Source organism: Python bivittatus, unplaced genomic scaffold, assembly GCF_059951505.1.
Source record: "Python bivittatus isolate LINGU-HERP-01145 unplaced genomic scaffold, Pbiv_v1 ctg000280_np1212, whole genome shotgun sequence".
Taxonomy (NCBI): domain Eukaryota; kingdom Metazoa; phylum Chordata; class Lepidosauria; order Squamata; family Pythonidae; genus Python; species Python bivittatus.
The window spans coordinates 33,801-53,069 of record NW_028277066.1 but is presented as its reverse complement, the minus strand read 5'-3'; the positions used below and the strand labels follow the sequence as shown (position 1 = coordinate 53,069).

General features: G+C 48.2%; 1 protein-coding gene across 4 annotated transcripts in view; it reads left to right on the top strand.

The window, feature by feature from the left end:
* LOC103054479 (SEC14-like protein 2) overlaps window positions 1-17,265 on the top strand; it is a 33,438-nt gene extending 16,173 nt beyond the window's left edge. For 3 of the 4 annotated variants that reach the window (XM_088143167.1, XM_088143168.1, XM_088143169.1), the window contains exons 3-12: window positions 2,048-2,091; window positions 2,955-3,014; window positions 3,228-3,416; window positions 3,661-3,756; window positions 5,793-5,853; window positions 5,973-6,056; window positions 6,943-7,049; window positions 7,641-7,780; window positions 9,659-9,828; window positions 10,622-16,072. In XM_088143167.1, coding sequence (XP_087999293.1) covers window positions 2,048-2,091; window positions 2,955-3,014; window positions 3,228-3,416; window positions 3,661-3,756; window positions 5,793-5,853; window positions 5,973-6,056; window positions 6,943-7,049; window positions 7,641-7,780; window positions 9,659-9,828; window positions 10,622-10,758 — 1,088 coding nt within the window. In that variant the 3' untranslated portion in view covers window positions 10,759-16,072. Of the gene's footprint in view, window positions 1-2,047; window positions 2,092-2,954; window positions 3,015-3,227; window positions 3,417-3,660; window positions 3,757-5,792; window positions 5,854-5,972; window positions 6,057-6,942; window positions 7,050-7,640; window positions 7,781-9,658; window positions 9,829-10,621; window positions 16,073-16,505 lie in introns of those variants that run through there. The other variant, XR_015796586.1, reaches the window with a different exon arrangement.
* The last annotated feature ends 2,004 nt before the right edge of the window (window positions 17,266-19,269 follow it).

Below are 19,269 nucleotides of genomic sequence, written 5' to 3'. Positions count from 1 at the left end.
CAGCTTCCAGATGGGTGAACTCGAACTCCCAGAATTCCCCAGCCAGCCATCAGCTAGCCAGTGATTGGAATTCACACATCCTGCTAGGCCATAAACCATTGTTTGGCTGAGTTCAGGGACCATAATAAGCCAGACCAACTGCACAAGAACTTAACTATACAAGCCCCACCACTGCAGATTTTCTCCAGGGAGAAAGGTCTATCATTCTAGGTGTGAACTCACCAGTGTGTGTGGGTGAGCTATAGAAAGGTTTCCTCCACCACCCATATTTTCTTGGCACCCACAGAATTGCCAACTGCTGGCACCCACGTTGACTGCGACGTGAGTCCTTCAGATTCTTCAAGCTGTCTGTCAGCTAGGTCTTCCTCTTGACCCCCTGTCTGGGTATTGCAGAGAATAAAGCTGCTGGGGAGGGGTCTTCAGCCGCTCATAGAAGGTTGCAGGCCAGGAGGGTGGGTGAGTGGGAGAAGACCAGGCTTGAGAACGTCCAGATCATGCTAAAGCTGGGTGGAGGTTACTGTCGGTGGTTTGCAATCTAGAGGAGGATGCTGGGATGAAGCGGGAGAGAAAATGTGATAACTCCTATCCCAGCAAGAATTTATAACCTGTTATAAAAAGGTCAGCGGTAACCCTTATCCCAGCAAGAATCTATAACCTGTTATAAACAGGTTTTGAGGGAACACAGCAGGTGAGGGTCTGGTTTGCACTTGGATGGAAGGTTGGAGAAACAGAGAAGTCAAAGACTCATCTCAGAAGAACGCCCCGGCAAGTCATTTCTGTACTTTTGTAGAGACATTTACCTGGATGTGTCCTGAAATCAGGTGGCTCCTGGTAGCCCCTTTTCACCCCACCCATTTTATTAAAAGGCAGACAGGTTCACAGGTCCCTTTTGTACATTGCTGAGTAGTCCAGAACCTCAGCACGGTTGGTCCATCCAGCTCTCACACAGACGGTCCGGTGCAGTTTCTTTTAATTGTAGGAGGAAAGGCACGGCAGTCCACGGTATCCAAAAGTCAGAAGGAGTCCAGCAGCACCTTTTTGGGAAAAACACTTATGCCTTTCAATAAAAGTGGTCAGGTGGAAAAGGGGCTACCAGACTTCTCCTGATGTTTGGACCCCATAGAATGGCACAGCTCTTCTCCTACCATGGATGTGTCAGAAGGTGTTCAACTGACTTGAAGAACGTGCCTTTGAGAACAGTGGCCTTTGGACGTGATTCTGGGCTGCAATCTAGGGTTGGTTAGTTTCAGTTAGCACATGAGCCAAGAGAGTGTGGTTTTTAAATCAAGGTTATGCCATTGTGCAAGATGCTGGCTTAAAAAAGGCAAGAGATGCGTAATATGAAAGGTCAGGTTTCCTTCAGGTCCAGCTCAGTTCTTGGTGGACACATCTGTATGGCTTCCTTCCCTGAATTCCTCCAGGATTTCAGCCACAACTACGGAGACCCATTTCCTTCCTAAGGGCCACCAAGGTCAACTCGGTGAAGGAAGGAATGAACAGACCGAAGAAGGAAAAAAGACCACAGTAAAACATTGCATTAGCATTAACGGTGGCAATCAGAGCAGGGCAGGGTTGACCCAGGATGTAACAAATCTTAGCCATGGCTTAGGGACACAGAATTGTCATTGTGGTCTAATAGGTAATGCCAGTAAAACAAGTCAAATTGCTCTGGGAATTCTGAGGAGAGGGAGATCAACTGCAAACGAGGGTCTCTCCGGAATTGGCGACACAACAAGACGTGGGTGGTAGTTTCTTCTGTGGTTCACGATGCTACCCTGGTTCAGCAACTGGGATTTTCCTACATTTGCCTTCCGGTGCTGCCAAGAGCATTAAAGCGAGCCAAGGAGAAGGTCAACCGCCTTCTGCGAGTGAAAGTGGCAATTGATTGCTCTCTTAAGCATGGACCCAAATCTAGCTGTCTTGCTTGGTTAGCGGAAGAACCAACCCTACTGAAAGATGCGGGTGCAGCGTCAGAGCATTCCCACCATTGGTGCCTGTGGGAGGGTAGTGTGAAATTTCATTCCTAACCGGCATGATCTTGTTCCAGCCCGGTGTTTTGACCTGCAGAAATCAGAAGCTATGCTCAGGAAGGTAAGAGGCAGCTTTCTCTCCCATTATTTTTTATAAACACAGGACAAGGCTGGGTTTGCACACTCCCATTCGCCTGGATCTGTTTTTTGGTCCACACAACACATTGAACCATGAACTAACCCAAACAGGCTGCTTCATCCTGCATGCTAAGCTGTCAGTGAACTAGCCGAGGTCCATCCTAAGCAAGCTGAGCAGGTTGGCAACTGGAGTAGAATTGCTCTTTAAGTGACTTGCCTAAAACTTTGTGCAAACTGAGCCCAATCAGTTGAACGTGGCTTTGCTTTAGTTTAACGCTCACGAAAAACCAATGGAGGTGTCAGTTCAGGTGCCAGACAAGGAGTGGGAGATGCAGGTTCTAACCTACCATCACCGTGGAGGGTCCCTGGGGGCCTCTGAGCCGTCCCTCCCTCTCAGCCTATCCTCCCTTGGCAGAAGAGGGCCACCTGAGGTCCTGCATGAAAGGCAGGATATAAATCTAATCAATAAAGTGAATAAACATGGCAGAAGATTGGGAAAAAACGTTCTACTGGGGGTAGAGAGGAAGGAAGATGACCTTGATGGAGATAGGCAGGAACCGTTTCCTAGGCAAAAGGGGATGAAGCATTTTTAAGGCCAGAAGATCCAGAGAATTTTTGGAAGTGGCTCAGAGAATCACCTCCCTAATTCACGGTAGTATAAGAGGGGGAAGGAGGACCAGCACAATCAGACTTGCAAGATTCTGCTATTGTAGCCCATCTCCATCAAAGTAGTTTTAGCCTTCCTGCGAAGTTGAATTTCTGGTCTGGTCTACGTGGTGGGGCCGACATAGGATTTCCCTCTCTCACTGCTTTGTGGCTTGTTCTCTCTTGTTTCTCGGCGAACAGCACGTTGAGTACCGCAAGCATATGGATGCCGAACACATTAAAGAATGGAAGGCCCCAGAGGTGAGTCTCAGGTGATCTCAGGTGATGGCGGTTCCTCCCACTCTCAGCTGTCTCTCTCCTTCAATGGTGCCCAGTCTTGGTTGCTTCAAAAATGTTGCCAAAGGAATGGTGCCATCACGTTTACGGGGTCAGGTATCTTTAATTGGGCATTAAGTTGGCCCTGTCCACCGCTTGGAGGCTGGCCCGTCTGACCTGACCGTGTGGTTCTTGTAGGTTATCCTGAAGTACATGGCTGGAGGAACATGTGGGTTTGATCGAGAAGGCTGCCCTGTTCGGTATGAGATCGTTGGGACCCTTGACGCCAAAGGGATCCTCTTCTCTGCTTCGAAGCAGGATCTGCTCAAGTATAAATTCAAGGAGTGCGATAGGTTGCGGGAAATATGCGAGGAACAGTCTGAAAAAGTAAGTCAGGGCGTGTGCAGAGTCAGCAGACTGGGCCAGATGGCACGATCCAGAAGTTTTGACTTTTTTTCAGGCTGTGGAACCTGTTTGTTGTAAAATAAAATTTAAAAAAAAAATTCTAGAGCCCCTGATCAAAAGGCAAAGCGTGGGTGATACAAAAGGGGCTGCTGATGTTCCTATTTAAATCATTGCTTTAATTTTTCTCCCCATCTCTCTCTCTTCCCCCCACTCCCCTTTTCTCAAGCTGGGGAAAAGAGTTGAAACTGCTGTGATGATTTATGATTTTGAAGGGCTGGGTTTGAGGCATCTCTGGAAGCCAGCCGTTGACGTCTACGGAGAGGTGAGATGGGCAAAGAGGCTTGCGGGTCGTGCACTGAGAATTTTCCCCCTTGTTTGACCTAGAGTCGTGTTTTTGACCTTGGCAAGTGTAAGAGGTGTGGACTTCAACTCCCAGAATTCCCCAGCTAGCCATGCTGGCTGGGGAATTCTGGGAGTTGAAGTCCACCCGTCTTAAAGTTGCCAAGGTTGAGAAACACTGGCCCAGATTTGGGCCAATGAGGAAGTGGGGAAAAAGTACCCTCTATAAACATCACATAAGACAAACCTAAGGAGTCTGTTAGCCCCTTTTCCAGTTAACAAATGTTATTAAAAGGCATCAGCGTTTTTCATGGAAAAAGGCTACTTAGACTCCTGATTTTTGGCAACCATGGATTACCATGGCTTTCTTCCTACAAACTGCATCTGATCATCCGTGCAAGAACTGGATGGTCAATCGTGCCGAGGGTTTGGTACACTCAGCAGTGTAGGAAAGGGCCCCGGGAGCGTGTCCCCGTACAGCACGTATATAGAAATCTAGCATGACAGGAAGGCGGAGTTAAAGGCTTTCGTCCTGACATGCTAGCTTTCTACATCTGTAAAAGAAAGGGTGTGTTTTAAACCCAAAGCACCGTCAATGTCCCTGCTTTCTTTGCGTTCTGCCCGTTTCCTCATCCTGGGAGGGCCATCATCTTTTGGAATATGTATTTCGGTTCTGCTCTGGAAAACCCTCTTGTTCAGGGGCCTGGTTCCTGCGTTACGTGCAAAAGGTTGGGACTCCAACCCTCGGGTCTCAGTGATGGCTGAGAAAGTCTTCAGTCAGTGTAGCTGAAAGAGTGCGCAGCCTGAAGCCCACCCCACCCCACCCCCAGTGCGTTGGAGATAACTGGCAGAGCCTTTTCAGATGCTGCCCCCAGGAAGTCCTTAACGCAACAGAAGAGAGATGCGCTAACGGTGTGCCTTTGAGTCACTGCTGACTCCTGGCAACCGCCTGGACCAGCCCCTGCAGTTTTCTTGGCAAGATTTGCAGAAGGGGTTTGCCCTCGCCTCCTCCTTCGGGCTGAGGGAATGTGGCTGGCCCAAGGCCCCCCAGCTGGCTTCGTGGCACTCGAACTCCTGGTCACCCGGCCTCCAGCCTGGCTCTTTAAACGGATGGGGAGAAATCATATTCATGGCACTGAATTCATTCCATATGATCGACACCAAATTTAAATTCAGATGCACTTTCTCCCCCCCCCCAAAAAAGGGTAAGCAAAGTGAGTCCACTTGGATGGGGGACCACCAGGAAACCCGAAGGATGTGGAGTAGATTGGAAACTCAACCCCCCCTCCCAAAGATGACAGTGGTAAGCCAGTTGTTAAGAAAACTCTGCAGATATGTTGATTAAGTCACCAGGAATTGAGTTGACTTGAGCGTTAGCTTTTTACCTTAAATTCAGATTTAGATTTAGTACTCGGTGTCATACATTTGGGAGTGCAACTCCTGGGCCAGCATACTGCAGTATCAAGAGCCTTATTCTGGGTTAAGCAGCATCTTGACCCCATTCCTCCCCTCATTTTGAAATAAACTGGAGCTCACTGGCTTTTGCAAAAGACATTTACTGCCACTGGCTTCCATAATCCACAGCCAGGGGTAAATAGTGCTAGAAAGGAATCAAACAATGACTTGCTCATCCTTGCCACGATTATGCCCATTTTACAGCTGGTGCAAAGTGAGCTCGAGAGATTTGCCTGACTTAACGCAGGTGTTGATTGCAGCGGTGGAGCTCAAGCTCGGGTCTGCAACCCGTCTTTATACACTGAATGTCTCAATTCTCTTTTGGATCCTGCTGTTAAAATAGGTTGGGATTGAAACATGATCTGTCATGCTATAAAGCAGAGTTTCTCAACCGTTGCCACTTTAAGATAGGTGGACTTCAACTCCCAGAATTCCCCAGCCATTATGGCTGGCTAGGGAATTCTGAGAGTTGAAGTCCACCTATCTTAAAGTGGCAACGGTTGAGAAAGACGGCTATAAAGTTTTGCAGTTTTCTTTTGTTTGATTCTTTCTGCACCCTTCCAGCTTCTTGCCATGTTCGAAGCGAACTATCCTGAGTGCCTTAAACATTTATTTGTTATTAAAGGTGAGTCTCAATCCCTCTCTGTGGGGGCATGTATTTTTTTATTTTTTATTTTTTGGGGGGGAAAGACATCCCCTTACCCCTTGATTAATGCTGGTTTGTTTTTCCTGCCCACAATACAGCACCGAAACTGTTCCCTGTAGCTTACAACCTGGTGAAGCACCTTCTGAGTGAAGATACTCGCAAGAAGTTAATTGTCTTGGGAGGTAGGCGGCTTTGTTGTGAATCTTTGATTTCTAGCAGGAAAAAAAGGGTTGGTCAAGCGAAGCCCAGAACAAAAGGGAAGGCAAAACCAATTAAACACGCAGCTATTGCCAAAATTCTCCTTTTTGGACTGGAGATGCAAAACTCCTTCAATGTGATGCCAGACGTCCCTTTTGATAGATCCACATTTCCTCCTGATCAGCTCATTCAAAGGTCCCTTTGTGTATTCCCAAACTTCACCGCTCTGCATTTTTTTAGGTGTGTTTTGGTTCTTCATTATGATTTTGTAAATGTTCAAAGTTTCATTGAGGCATGCAGTTTAATTAAACATGCTAAATTATATTTAACACAGAGTTGGGTCCTGACCTTCTGGTTCAGTCCCATCCATGTTGGAGTTTTCTCTGAGTTTCTGCCGTCCTTCTGAAATTGGATGCAAATCGAACACATGATCTGTTCTATGCAGGGTTGACCTGATGGCTGCGTTCACACACACGTGCTTTAACCTGGTTACTGAGTTTGTTTCTGCATGTAAATAACCGAGAGTCCACATTCCTTCCATTACTGCAAATCATCAGAGATCTAACAGGCTCCACATGTTCTTTTATTTTGTATTTATTTTAATTCATTTACTTTAATGTTTGAGGTGTGCCTTTTTCGTTTACAGCTCTTTTATGTTCAATATATTTCAATTTTATTTTGTTGAAAAACACCTAGGCTTCTAGCCCACAGACTCGTGGAGGTTTTAAAGAAATTATTATTAATTTAATAGGGCCGGTAGACAACCGGGCTGTGCAACGCTCCAGTGCAATTCCAGGAAGGGGGTTTGGAGCACACAACAGCCACGAACGAGTATCTATTGAAAACAGTGTCCTTCTTACTTCTCCCTAGCAAATTGGAAAGAAGACTTACACAAATATATTGACCCTGCAGAGATCCCCGTGTTATATGGGGGAACCCTCACGGACCCTGATGGAAACCCCAAATGTGAGACCAAGGTATGGATATTTGTCAGGCGCTTAAGACCAGAAATTTTTGCAAAATTAGCCCCCAGCAGTTAGAAAGTGTGGCTGCCAAAATCACCATTTACAGAATGAATGAAAGAGCAAGAAAGCACCAAAACCAGCTGGAGAGGCATAGAAGCAGCTGGAGAAATAGGCAATCCTTGGATTTACTCACGCTAAACCAGGGTTTGTTGAGTAAGTGCCAGTGGCGGGATTCAAGCAACACACAAAGCCATAAACATGGTTTTGCCAGCTACAATATCCACACAGAAATACGCCACACACAAGGCCACCGAAGGGGTTGTGTGCAGTCTTAGCCCGGCAGACCTGGCTGTCGTGGCTCAGAAACCCTGTGGTTTGGGGCTGAACGAGTTGTGTAAATCCAGCCAGTTGAGGTTCGTTCGTGAAACCATGGTTGAACAAACCCTTCTGGAATGTGACACGTGAGGGACATCAGGAGAACGAAGAGATGGGCCAGTGTTTTTCAGACTTGGCAACTTTCAGGTGTATGGACTTCAACTCCCAGAATTCCTGGCTGGTTGCTTCTAGGCTTGCTTCTGGCTGTTCATGATCTCCGTTTTATAGATAAACCATGGTGGTGATATCCCCAAAAAGTACTATGTGCGGGATCAGCTGAAGCAACAGTACGAGCATTCGGTCATCGTGAACCGGGGCTCTACCCAGCAGCTGGAATACGAAATCCTCTTTCCCGGCTGCGTCTTGAGGTAGGTCAGGGTGGACCTCAGCAGCGTGGGGAGAAGAGGAAGGAGGGTGTAGAGCTGGTGGTCTTCCACCCAAGCTTCCACACTTTCCACACCTGCGAGGTAGGTTGGCTGAGAAGTGTCAGTTCAGCAGCACCCAGGGAACCCCAGGGCTGACCAGGTTCTGACCCCGTGATTCTTCTACAGGTAGTCCTCGCCATCCGACCACAATAGGGACTGGAATTTATGTCACTAATAGATTTGGTCGTTAAGCGAATCAGAGCTGATTTTACGTCCTTGTTACAAGGGTTGTTAAGCGAATTCAGCTTCCCTAATGGACGTATTTTGCTGGAATTTGCTTAACGGCCACGTGATTTGCTTAATGACCATGTGACTCGCTTAATGACCATTGTAAAAAAGGTCGCAAATTGCGATCGCGTGACCGCAGGGGTCATAAAGCATTTTTCCCAAGGCTGTCATAACTCTGGACCATCGTTAAATGAAGAGTTGTTAAGCAAGGACTACCTGTACCAGCGTTCTGACCCTGGCTTCAGGGGCACCTCACGTTTTGCATTTCAAGCTTTCCCCTTAAGTGGCAAGCCAGGACAGGTAGCATGGGACAAAGAAGTGGGCAGGTGAGAAGCAAAGCCAAATTTCGCCTAGACCTTTCCCATGGTTCGCGTCTGAGTTTGAAGTCTCTGCTCTTTTTTGCTTTCCATCGTTTCCTTGTTTTTAAACATTTTTAACAATTTGTAAACCACCCAATTTGTTTTGCGTTGTTTCCTTGTTTTTAACAATTTGTAAACCACCCAGAGTTGCTGGGAGTCGGATGGCAAATGCATTGAATACATGAGTATTTATTTATTAAATTTGGTTCCTTTTCGGGCCTGCGAAGAGAAAATGAAATGTCGTTAATGCGATCGCTTGGTGACTAGCTTGAAACGACACGCTTAGCTTGCTGGCTTTAAGCACTTGGGGGTTCACCCATCATATCCCCTGTGACTGGCTCAGTGGGATGGGAGTCCTGCAAAGGGGTCAGTCGAGCCTATTATTTAACTCTGAAGTTATTAAATTTGGCCATAAGCCATCCCGGTCTTGCAGTGGGTTAGACGAACCCCACCCCGTCAGCCTTGGTTTGGGAACACCAAAACGCAGTCAAGGGACGCCAAGCGCTTCGTCAAGAGGGCGGGTCGCGGCCTCAGGGTCCCCAGGCGGCGACTTTGGACCAGGCTAAGGTGGCTGTGTGCTGCCAGCAGATCGCCTGGCTTAGCAATGCCCGGGATAAATGTGTCTTCAGAACAGGGGCCTGAATCCCAAAGCAACGGAACGGGGTGGATTTTTACCATCCGCTAAGCTACCCACAGTGATCAAGCATTGTGAGTTTTGCAAACACATTTGGTAAGTTTAACTGACCCGATGCGACCCAGAGTTGTCTGCCCCGGGCACAAGAGAGGGCAGATGATTTCCACATTACCCTTATCCCATTCTCACAAGTGCTCTGGTGTGTTTCTCCAGGAGCTGCCTTCGCACAACCCATTAAACCTTGTTTAACAAACGAGAGTGGCTGGGTTCACAGGACAGGCAATCCCCAAATAAACCATCTGGTGGTGGAAGGGGGAGGCATGGTTCCCCCCCCCCCACCAAATGAGAAAGCGGCTGGTTCCCACAGCACAAGCAATTCAGCCCCACTTTAGCCTTACCTACCCGGTGGAACAAACCCAGCCAGCTGGGGTGACAGACATTCCCCCCATTTTGCTCTCTTAGGTCTACATGGAGGGGTCGTTCTCACAAACACCCATTTGCAATCGTTTCTGCATTTTAGGAGTAGGAATCTGAATGCCCGAACGCTCTTCCCTGCTGTAGAAAAATGCTTGTGGGTTTGTCTTCTGCCCTGAATTCAAGGTGGCAGTTCATGTCGGACGGGGCCGATATAGGCTTTGGTGTCTACCTGAAGACCAAAGTGGGGGCACGCCAGCACGCCGGGGAGATGACCGAGGTGTACCCCAACCAGCGCTACAACGCCCACCTGGTCCCCGAAGACGGCAGCCTCACCTGCGCGGATGCCGGCATCTGTGAGTGGCCTTGGCTGGCTCCTTTCCCTTTCCCTTTTCCTGCTCCTGCGGATTTCATATTTAATGTTCTTCCTTGTATTTCTATCGGGGTGTCTTATCTTTGTCTATTCATTTAAAAGATTGTATGGCTGCTGTCACAGGCGCCCCCAGGTCCGGCTTATGGCCACTCACTCGCACCCTCCCAGCCTGTTGGGCCGGGCGGATCCCGTAAGCCCCCCTTGCTGGCCAAAGCGCTTTCGCCACTTTGGGGGAGCCGGGCTAGCCGATGGTTCGGGGTTTGGGCAACGCCGGGAATTGCTGAACGGAGCTTTTCAGTTTTTTCAGGGTTTCCCAGAGAGCAGGCGAGACACGCAGCCCTGGTCAACAGCTGGGAAAGAATGATTATAAATAATTATTATAAATAAAGTAATAATTAGGGACACGCACGGATCACGTCCAACCGAGCACTGAGGCAGAAGCGGTTCTTTGGAATACACGGAGAGCCAGTGAATTTAGAGTAACGGCAACACTTTTCTGCTTACGATGTGCACTTGCTCTTTCTCACACACACACTCATCACGCTTACCCACGTCCTTCTCCACTAGGCGGGTCGTTTGTGGACCCCTAGGATCGTCCCCTCGGCCCCTGGGGATCGATATGGGCCAGTTTGGGGAACCCGGGCTAGTCGACGGTTCAGGGGTTGGGCAACGCCGGGAATTGCTGAGTGGGGTCCCTGGGAAAGGGCACGGTCTCCAGCTGCTGAGCAGGGCCGGTGGTCCTGGGTGACAACGGTCTCTCTCTTCTGCCCGCGCAGACGTCCTTCGCTTTGACAATACCTACAGCTACCTCCACGCCAAGAAAATCAGCTACACGGTGGAGGTCTTGCTCCCGGATAAGAAATCGGAGCAGAAGATCCAGGAGTTGGAGGAGCTCCAGATTAACCACGCCTGATGAAGACAGCGTCCCCAGGGGCCTCTCCGCTGCCCTCCCCGCCCCGCGGGAGTAGCAGGGGTGGACACCATCCTCAGAGGTCCTCTCTGGGGGCGAATTCATGCTTGGGCAGTCAGTGGGGTGCAGGAGGTTTCAAAGACGCTTGCCTCAAGGTGGCGGGTCGCGAATCGGTTCCTTCCAGCCCTGCGGTTTTACGAAAGGGCACCCGTGGCTCCCCACCGCCCGTCGTTGCGGGACGCAGGAGGGCATCGTAGTCAAGCTTGTGCGGGAATCGGCTGCCTACTCTCTAGTTTAGGGCTACGGGAGAGGATGGGGCTGCCTTGCCTCTTTGCGGGTGGGTGCTTTGGACCCTGGGGGTAATCGTGGGATTGAGGACAGCCCCCCGGTCCTCACAAAGGGGAGGCCACTGAGACCGAGCATTGGCTTCCACCGGGGGCCTCCCAGGTCCAAAGACAGTAGGGTTCTCTGTCCTTGGCAGAGGTATACTGTGCCTGTATCGGGAGGCTCTGCTTCAAAAGTCACCAAAAGACCCGTCCTAGATCCATTTTAATCCCCTTCCCCGGGATTAAACTGGGCAAGCTTCTGGTTGGGAAGTAGAACCAAAATCTGTCCTTGCTCAGCTTGAAGGCAGCCAACAGCACTGCACGTTGATCCTCCTGTTCTGGCGATGCCAAAGACCACCGTCTCTCAAACCACCCTTGCAATGTGCAAGCAGAAACTGCGCCAGGAAATGAGGGGCCTGGGGGTCCCCCACCATGCTGTGCTGCTCACCGACTGCCTTAAACGGTCACCTCAAGTCCTGCCTGCTTTAGTTCCTTTGCTGCTTCTGGGACTTTGACAGGACTGGCAGCCACCGGCCCCAACAGGACTCTTTGTACAAAATCCTACCCAAAATTGACAGACGTATCTTTGCTCTGGGTCACTTTGTCCTTTGCACAACAGGACATTTTCCACTGCACACTCCGGACTTGGGGAGATCAGGGAACATTCCTGCACTATAGAGGACTTTGGAACTGCTGTGTTAATTTTTTTTGCCCAATTTTCTCACATTTTACATACGAGTCGCTTGTTCTAGGATGGAATTTTGAACGTTCACACCAACCTCCGTACTTGGGACCCACAGAACCCCCTTCGCCATGCTTTCCATAGGTCTTTCTAACGGCTATCCCTTCTTTTTTTCAGACCTCCGCTCTTAACCAGTCCCTTCCGTCCATCCATCTCTCTCTTCTCTCCTTCCTTCCTTCCTTCCACCCACCCACCCACCTCTCTCCTTTCTTCTCCCTCCTTCCTTCCTTTTTCAGATCTCCACTGTTAACCAGTTGCCTGCCTGCCTCCTTCCTCCCTTCCTTCCGTCCATCTCCCTTCCGTCTCCTTCCTTCTCTCTCCTTCCATCTGTCCGCCTGTCCGTCCATCCATCTCTCCCCTTCCTGCCTGCCTGCCTCCATCTGGTAGCCCCTCTTCCGGCCAACCAATTGCATTAAAAGGCACAAGGTTTCATGACCTGCAGCTCGCTTCATCCGATGCCCGGAGTGGCTGGACCGAAAGGGGATTTACTGAGGAGTGGGGGGAAGAAGAGAAGGCCGTTATACGCATGTGCAGGTTGCCTGTTCAGGTTACCAGTGAACAGTCCTGATGGGCTAAAACCCCCTGGGAGGGTTTGTCGGGACCTTCCGAGGTTGCCCGAAACCTTTTGCGGCTTGTGGGCTCAGCAATCTCTCGCTCCCTCGTGCTGGAGGAGTTTTCCCCCGTTAGCTCCTCTGCGTCTGACGAAGCGAGCTGCAGTTCGGAAGCTTTTGCTGTTTAACCAGGTGGGTCGGCCTGAAACGCTGCGGGAAGAGTCCTTCCTGCTTCTCTAGCCTAGCCCGGCGTTCCTCCCACCGCGTCTTCGTTGCAAGCGGCCGCAACGAGGAAGCTACAAAGAGGGCTGCAAATGTCCAGCACACCACTGGGTGACAGCAAAGAGGGACCGAAAACCATATTCCTTGCTCCATCTAGCAATCGCTCCAATTCCTGCCGTCCCGAAATGAAAAAAAGAAGATGCTTGGTCGGTTGCTGGTGTAGATAGCCACAAAAGGGGCAGGCAGATAGAAATCAGAACTCTTTATTTACTGTATTGTATTTATTTAAATTTATTAGCCCCCCAACTCCTGCGGACTCTGGGCGGCGTACAAAACTAGGAAAAAAACATAAAAACAGCTAAAAGCATCAAATCAGACAGACGCCCCAGACTAAAATGATTTTCCATGTCATGCTACGCTACACTTGTGGAAGAAATTGCAATTGGTTTTGTTCACATAGCATACAAAACCGTAAACCCTGATTTACAAGCCCCAGGGGTGCAATTCACGTAACATGTGAAGCCGTGATCAAATGCCGTGGCTTAATGCATCCTGTGAGCCCAGGTCAAGTCTAATTGTGGATTTCCTATTTAAAGAAAATAACAAATATTAAAAAGAAAAAATTCACTGTTTTGCCATGAAAACTACCTCTGTCCACGTAGTAAAGTCTTTGCTCTTATTTTACTCTGCAGGCCCGGTTAGCGTCCTGTTCCTTTTTTCCCCGATATCGGAAAACTAGCGCAGGGCTATTATATGCGGCAGAAGTTTGAATTACAAGCAGAAAGCGTGAAAATGCTTCTTCTGCATAACTCTTTTTCCGAGCAGGGAACCAGACAGGTGCTCTAGAAAATGGTTGTTTAAATTGGCTGGCTTTGACACCCAGGATTAAAAAGAAAAGTATCTGTCAAGAGGAGGCCAGGCAAAACCTGAGAGTGGCGGAACCAGTGAAATGGGTTCATTAATGCCAGCTGGCCAGCGTAAAGCAAACAGCAACGACTGTGGGTTATACGCTAAGACTGAGCTACCCAAAAATCTGGTGTGAAGTTGCAATGTTTGAGATTGATTACGTGCCATTAAGTTGCTGTCGACTCTTAGCAACCACGTAGATTTTTCTCCATGGTGATCTGTCCCTCACCTGGTCCTTCAGGTCTCCCAACCGTGCACTCATTGGCACTCTGCGTCAATGCCTCTTGCTGCTGGTCATCTTCTCTTTCCTTCCACCTCTCCCAGCATCAGAGCCTTCTCCAGAGCACTGGGTCTTCGCATCGTGTGTCCAAAGTAGGATCATTTGAGCCTGGTCATTTGTGGCTCAAGTGAAGACTCTGGGTTGATTTATTCGATGATCCACTTGTTTGTTCTCTTGGCTGTCCAGGGTGTTCTCAGGAGTCTTCTCCAACACCAAAGTTCAGAAGTGTCAATGCTCTTCCTCTCCTGGTTCTTCAAAGTCCAACTTTCGCTTCCATGGAGAGCCACCAAGAAGACCATGGCCTGCAGCATTCTGATCTTTGTAGGTATAGACCCATGGTGGCATCTGAGTATCTTTTCCAAGGCCTTCGCGGCTGCTCTACTGAGTACTCGTCGGTGGCGTATTTCTTGGCTGCTTGTTCCTTTACTGTGGATGGTTGAGCCTAACAGGCAGAAGCTCTCCACCACTTTGATAAGTCCGCCCAAAATTATTCTAAAGGTAGAACAATCCCAGACCTGTCTCAGGAACAAGCCGATCCTTTCCCATTAGTTCTCTGAAAGAAGGACCAGTCATCCAGAGTCAAACTCAGTTCGGAGGAGGCTTTATCTTGTATTCTAATTTATTTTATTTAGGTATGTTAGCAATGACCCTGAGGTTTTACTGAAGACAGGTGTCAGATGCTGAAATATGCATTTAAAGGATAACTGCAAAGGAAGACTGTGATGCTTACCAGGGAAACAAGGTGGTGTCAGCCAACTTCCCAAGTGCGCATTTACTTGCAAAGGCGAGTTTGCTGCCCGTAACATACTGCACAGAAAACACCTACACAAGATTTTGGAAAGTTGATTTCAGCAAAAGCTCAACAGAGGAAGAGACTCACCTAGTCCTGCAGAAAAAAAGAGCAAGCTGGTCAACTTTGTGGCCACCAAAGGAAGCCACAGAACGGGACAAACGTGGCAACCAAGATGGTCTGCCCAAAACCTCCAACCAAACCAGAGAACAGACTGGAAGCTCCGAGCTTCTGTTTGCTACCTTATCCTGGCGGCCTCCCGTCCTTGGAAAAAAGCACACCTCTCCTGTTCAAGGGCCGACTGTGCAACCCTGTCTTCCCGTGTCGCCGTTCGGTCCGTAGCATCGCCTGCCAAACGGAGAGCCAGCTGTTTGCTCGTCCCCTTTCAGCTTGGGGTGGCCCTGCTTGCGGACGAGGTGGGCAAGCCAGCTTTTTTTTTGCCCCCCTGGCCTCGGGGTCCGGGAGTGGTTTTATTCCTAAAACATCAAAGCGGCACTCGAATTGATTACTTATTCACTTACGTCAACGTTGGCAGACCACTTCGCATTCAAAAGAAAAAACGAGAATTAAGTTGCTGTAACATTCTGGCAGTTAAAAGAGGCGGCTGATCAAGTGATAAAAAGGCACGTTAAAAACACTCTGTAAAACACCGAGTAAGATCAGCAGTAACAACAACCCCCCAAAATAAAAGAAGCAACGGTGCAAAGTTTTTAATCACGTGCCGGGAAGCGCTTTGCACGTAAGACGGTTTGCTCTCAGGGACTCCTTTCTTAGCCCGCAGTACAAAGCCAGTTCTTCATTTTTAACACAGTTATCTGGGCCTCTTCAAAGTGTCCACACCACACAGTAAGCTACAATGTGATTAACATTTGCGGTGAGTAAACCATAGTCTCTTGGGGCATCTGGATCTAGAAGTTGTGCACACGTGGGTGTAATTCCATGATTTATTTCCCCTTCCGGCCTCCGGATACGGAGATGAAAGGCAGGAGTGAGATTCCAGCCACAGCATTTCTGCTGCTCGTGTTATTAAAGAAAACAGGATCTCAAAGGATTGCAGGAAAATCAGTATTTTCCCCAGTCCGTGCACAGCAGCTCTGCCTCCAATCAGAGCTACATTGCTGAAGCTGCTTCATCGTTTCTTCTACAGGATACTCAGCAAATGCTGTAATTTAGAGTCCGTTCGGGCTTTACCCCAAAGCCTCAGAATTTCCCAAATACCACCTTAATAGACACGTGGTTTCAAGCAAAGCTGCTTTTTGCAAGCTAAATGTTGTGAGGTCAAACATTATTAATTTTGTCAATTGTTTTGACCATTCCCTTGTTATAGTTCTCAATGCTCCAATAATTATGGGGAACGCTTTTGCTGGTTTATTCCACAATCTCTTTGGTCAGTTTTCAGTTTTATTTTTTAATCATTTGCAATCTTCTCCAGTTCCTTTTAAGCCACTCTAGTGACATGTGGCATTGCTCTGTCTCTAAGTAAAAACTACTTTTCTTCAATGACTGGGATATGAGTTTATGTTTTTTGTTTATCATGGTCATTCAGGAGCACTTAATTCCCCATTATTTAGGGGCGTCAAATCCGTATTTTTTGCATAAATGCCCATGTATTTTCCCCGCCCAATCCTACCTGGCATTCTCATTCGTCTGGAGATCGTGCTACACCTACCGATTAGACAGTCCACGATCTCATCTTTCTCTTTGCAAATTCTATATTTGCTGCTGTTGCTACTAGCCAGGGGTCCCACAATGGCTGGGACGCCAGTTGAGTCCTATTGATGAACAACTGGCCGTTGTTAAGTGTCTGGCCTGACACTTACGGAAGGAGCTTAAACTGGTTAGCACCATGATGTTGTACAACAGACTTCCCCCCCCCCCACTTTTTCTTTAAAAAGAAAACATCTTTTCAACTTGGAGCCTTCCTGTATTTCAGGAGAACTGGTATGACAAGAAACACAGATGGAAACTCTTCCTGAATGCCCGGCTGGCATCCGTCGCTTTGGCCCAGAGGGGGTTTGGAGAACGGGCTGGCGGTGGCTGCCCTGCCCTGCCCTGCCCTGCCCTCCCCCACCCCCCCGCCCCTGGCTCAGCAGAACATCAGCCTTGGCTGCCTTCAGGACTGTGACCCACAGGGACGTTATGAAAGAGAGGCACTTTTGCCAAAAATAAGTGTACGTGGAGGGGGAAGGGTTGTAGGGACCATGAAGAAGAATTTAGAAGCACAGGACGTTTCAGGGAGGGGATGAAAGCATGTGGGTGCAATTGTTCTGCACACTCGTCTGGGAAGAAACACTAGTGCACTCAAGGAACATTATGTGTGCGTAGAACGGCCAACGTACAGCACGATGCTGCGATGCTGGGCTCAAAAGCAAGTCCATCAGTTGCTGATGAATTTCCCGCCTTCCCTCTACAGGCTACTGGGGAATGATCGGCATGTCCTAATCTTTGCATTTATGTATTTACTAATATTTAGCGGCGGGCAGCGTAAACACTCTAACCAACAAGAATCTACCCGTGAAAAGGTGACCACATGCTTACAAAGCCCAAACTGTCTTCATCGGCGCTTGTTTCTTTCTTCCCTTCACAGAAAATGAAAATTGATGTATTGCTTTTTGAGAAAAAAAAAAAACAGTTCAAAACGCAGCCACTTTTTAACGAGATGGGCGGTGACCACTTTGCTATTTAAAAAATAAAATAAATAAAAATTGTATTGGCTTTGCACACTTTTTTTGTGGAATGATGTCGATCTTAGTGGGCAAACTTTAAGATAATGTCGCCTTTGAGTTGAGCTCAGCTCCTGAGGATTCCTGGTGGTTCTCTTAGCAACGATACAGAAATAGTTTCCCATTCTCTTCTTCTGGGATGTGTTCCCAACTTCTCAACCTAGCCTACAACCTGGGGATTTCCTTGTGGTCTCCTATCCACCTCTCTGTCATGGCATTGTCCTGAGTCAGTCATGTTGTGTTGGCTGAGGAGTGGTCCCAGGATACCTTTTCTCATTATTGCTCATTCCCAGTTCTTAAAATTAACTCTTTTATAACTATCCTGTTACCCACAAACCATAAGCTAGTCACACATGTGAAGGTGTGGTTGGGGGTTCAGTTGTATTCAGAAAATGATCCTCCCTAATAGGACTTTAAGTGACATCTGTGGGGTTTTATTCCCAAGTACGTCTTAAAACGATCGTTCTATCTTTGTCGGTGTTAAAAATGCCCCACTGAGCTTGTGTGTGTCCTCCATCACCAAGGAATCTGTGTGTCGTCTTAAGGATGGAAATATTCAATCACCTGGAGGCTATTCTCCCAAAAATAGAGACTGGCAATTATTTGCGCTTTCTTCTTCTCAAGAAGAGACCTTAAGTCTCCATCCTCACCCATCTGTAATATGGGAAAATGAGATGAATGGCAGCTAATTGAGGGAACTATGGCACAAGTTGCCAAAATAAGCCATCTGCTTCGAAAATGTTATTGGTTACATCAGTGTTTCTCAATCTTAGCAACTTTAACACGTGTGGACTTCTTGAGGAGTTGAGTTGAAGTTCACACGTCTTAACTTGCATGGACTTCTTGAGGTCTTGAGTTGAAGTTCACACGTCTTAACTTGCATGGACTTCTTGAGGTCTTGAGTTGAAGTTCACACGTCTTAACTTGCATGGACTTCTTGAGGTCTTGAGTTGAAGTTCACACGTCTTAACTTGCATGGACTTCTTGAGGTCTTGAGTTGAAATTCACACGTCTTAACTTGCATGGACTTCTTGAGGTCTTGAGTTGAAATTCACACGTCTTAACTTGCATGGACTTCTTGAGGTCTTGAGTTGAAGTTCACACATCTTAACGTGCATGGACTTCTTGAGGTCTTGAGTTGAAGTCCACACATCTTAACTTGCATGGACTTCTTGAGGTCTTGAGTTGAAGTTCACACATCTTAACTTGCATGGACTTCTTGAGGTCTTGAGCTGAAGTCCACACATCTTAACCTGTGTGGACTTCTTCAGTTGAAGTCCACACATCTTAAAGCTGCTAAGTCTGAGAGACACTGGGTGAGATGCCAAACTCTAGACCTAGAAAGTCTCTTATACCAGACAAGTCCCTGGCACCAAAAACAGCGTTCTCAAACTCATAAGTGCTCCATAAATCTCTGGGCAAGAGGCTCACTTGGGTTGTGTTCCTTTCCAAATCAACGGAGACTTTTTTGTGTCTTCTGCTCTCACTTCAGAGGAGCTTGCCCATCAAATGTGTCCCGGAGGTCTTCTCAAACCCCAGAGTAGGAAAGGCTTGACCCGGATACACTCCACGAGCCAACTCAACAAGAGTTTGAGTAAATAGCCAGGAATTCTGGGAGCAGCAGCAAATTGCCCCTTTAGCTTACAGACCAGAGGGACCTTTTTAACCACTCCTGTATGTTGACACTTCTGGGACGGAGACAGAAAGCTGATATGTTTGATAACTTTCCAGCCCCCAAAGCCTTCTCTTTCTTCTGTTGGAGGGCGCGTAGCCCTGGCTTCACCCATTCAGTACCATGGGGGGGGGGGGACAAAGCAAGAACCAGGTAGACCCAGACCCCAAAGTAGGTGGAGCCGCCCATTCTCTGGGGTTCCTCTTTGTTTCAGAGGCTTCCCTCTCTGGCCCTTGACTAGACATGACGCCCTGGATTTCAAAGCGGCCGGCCCTCTCGCAGTCCACCACACTGTATAAACC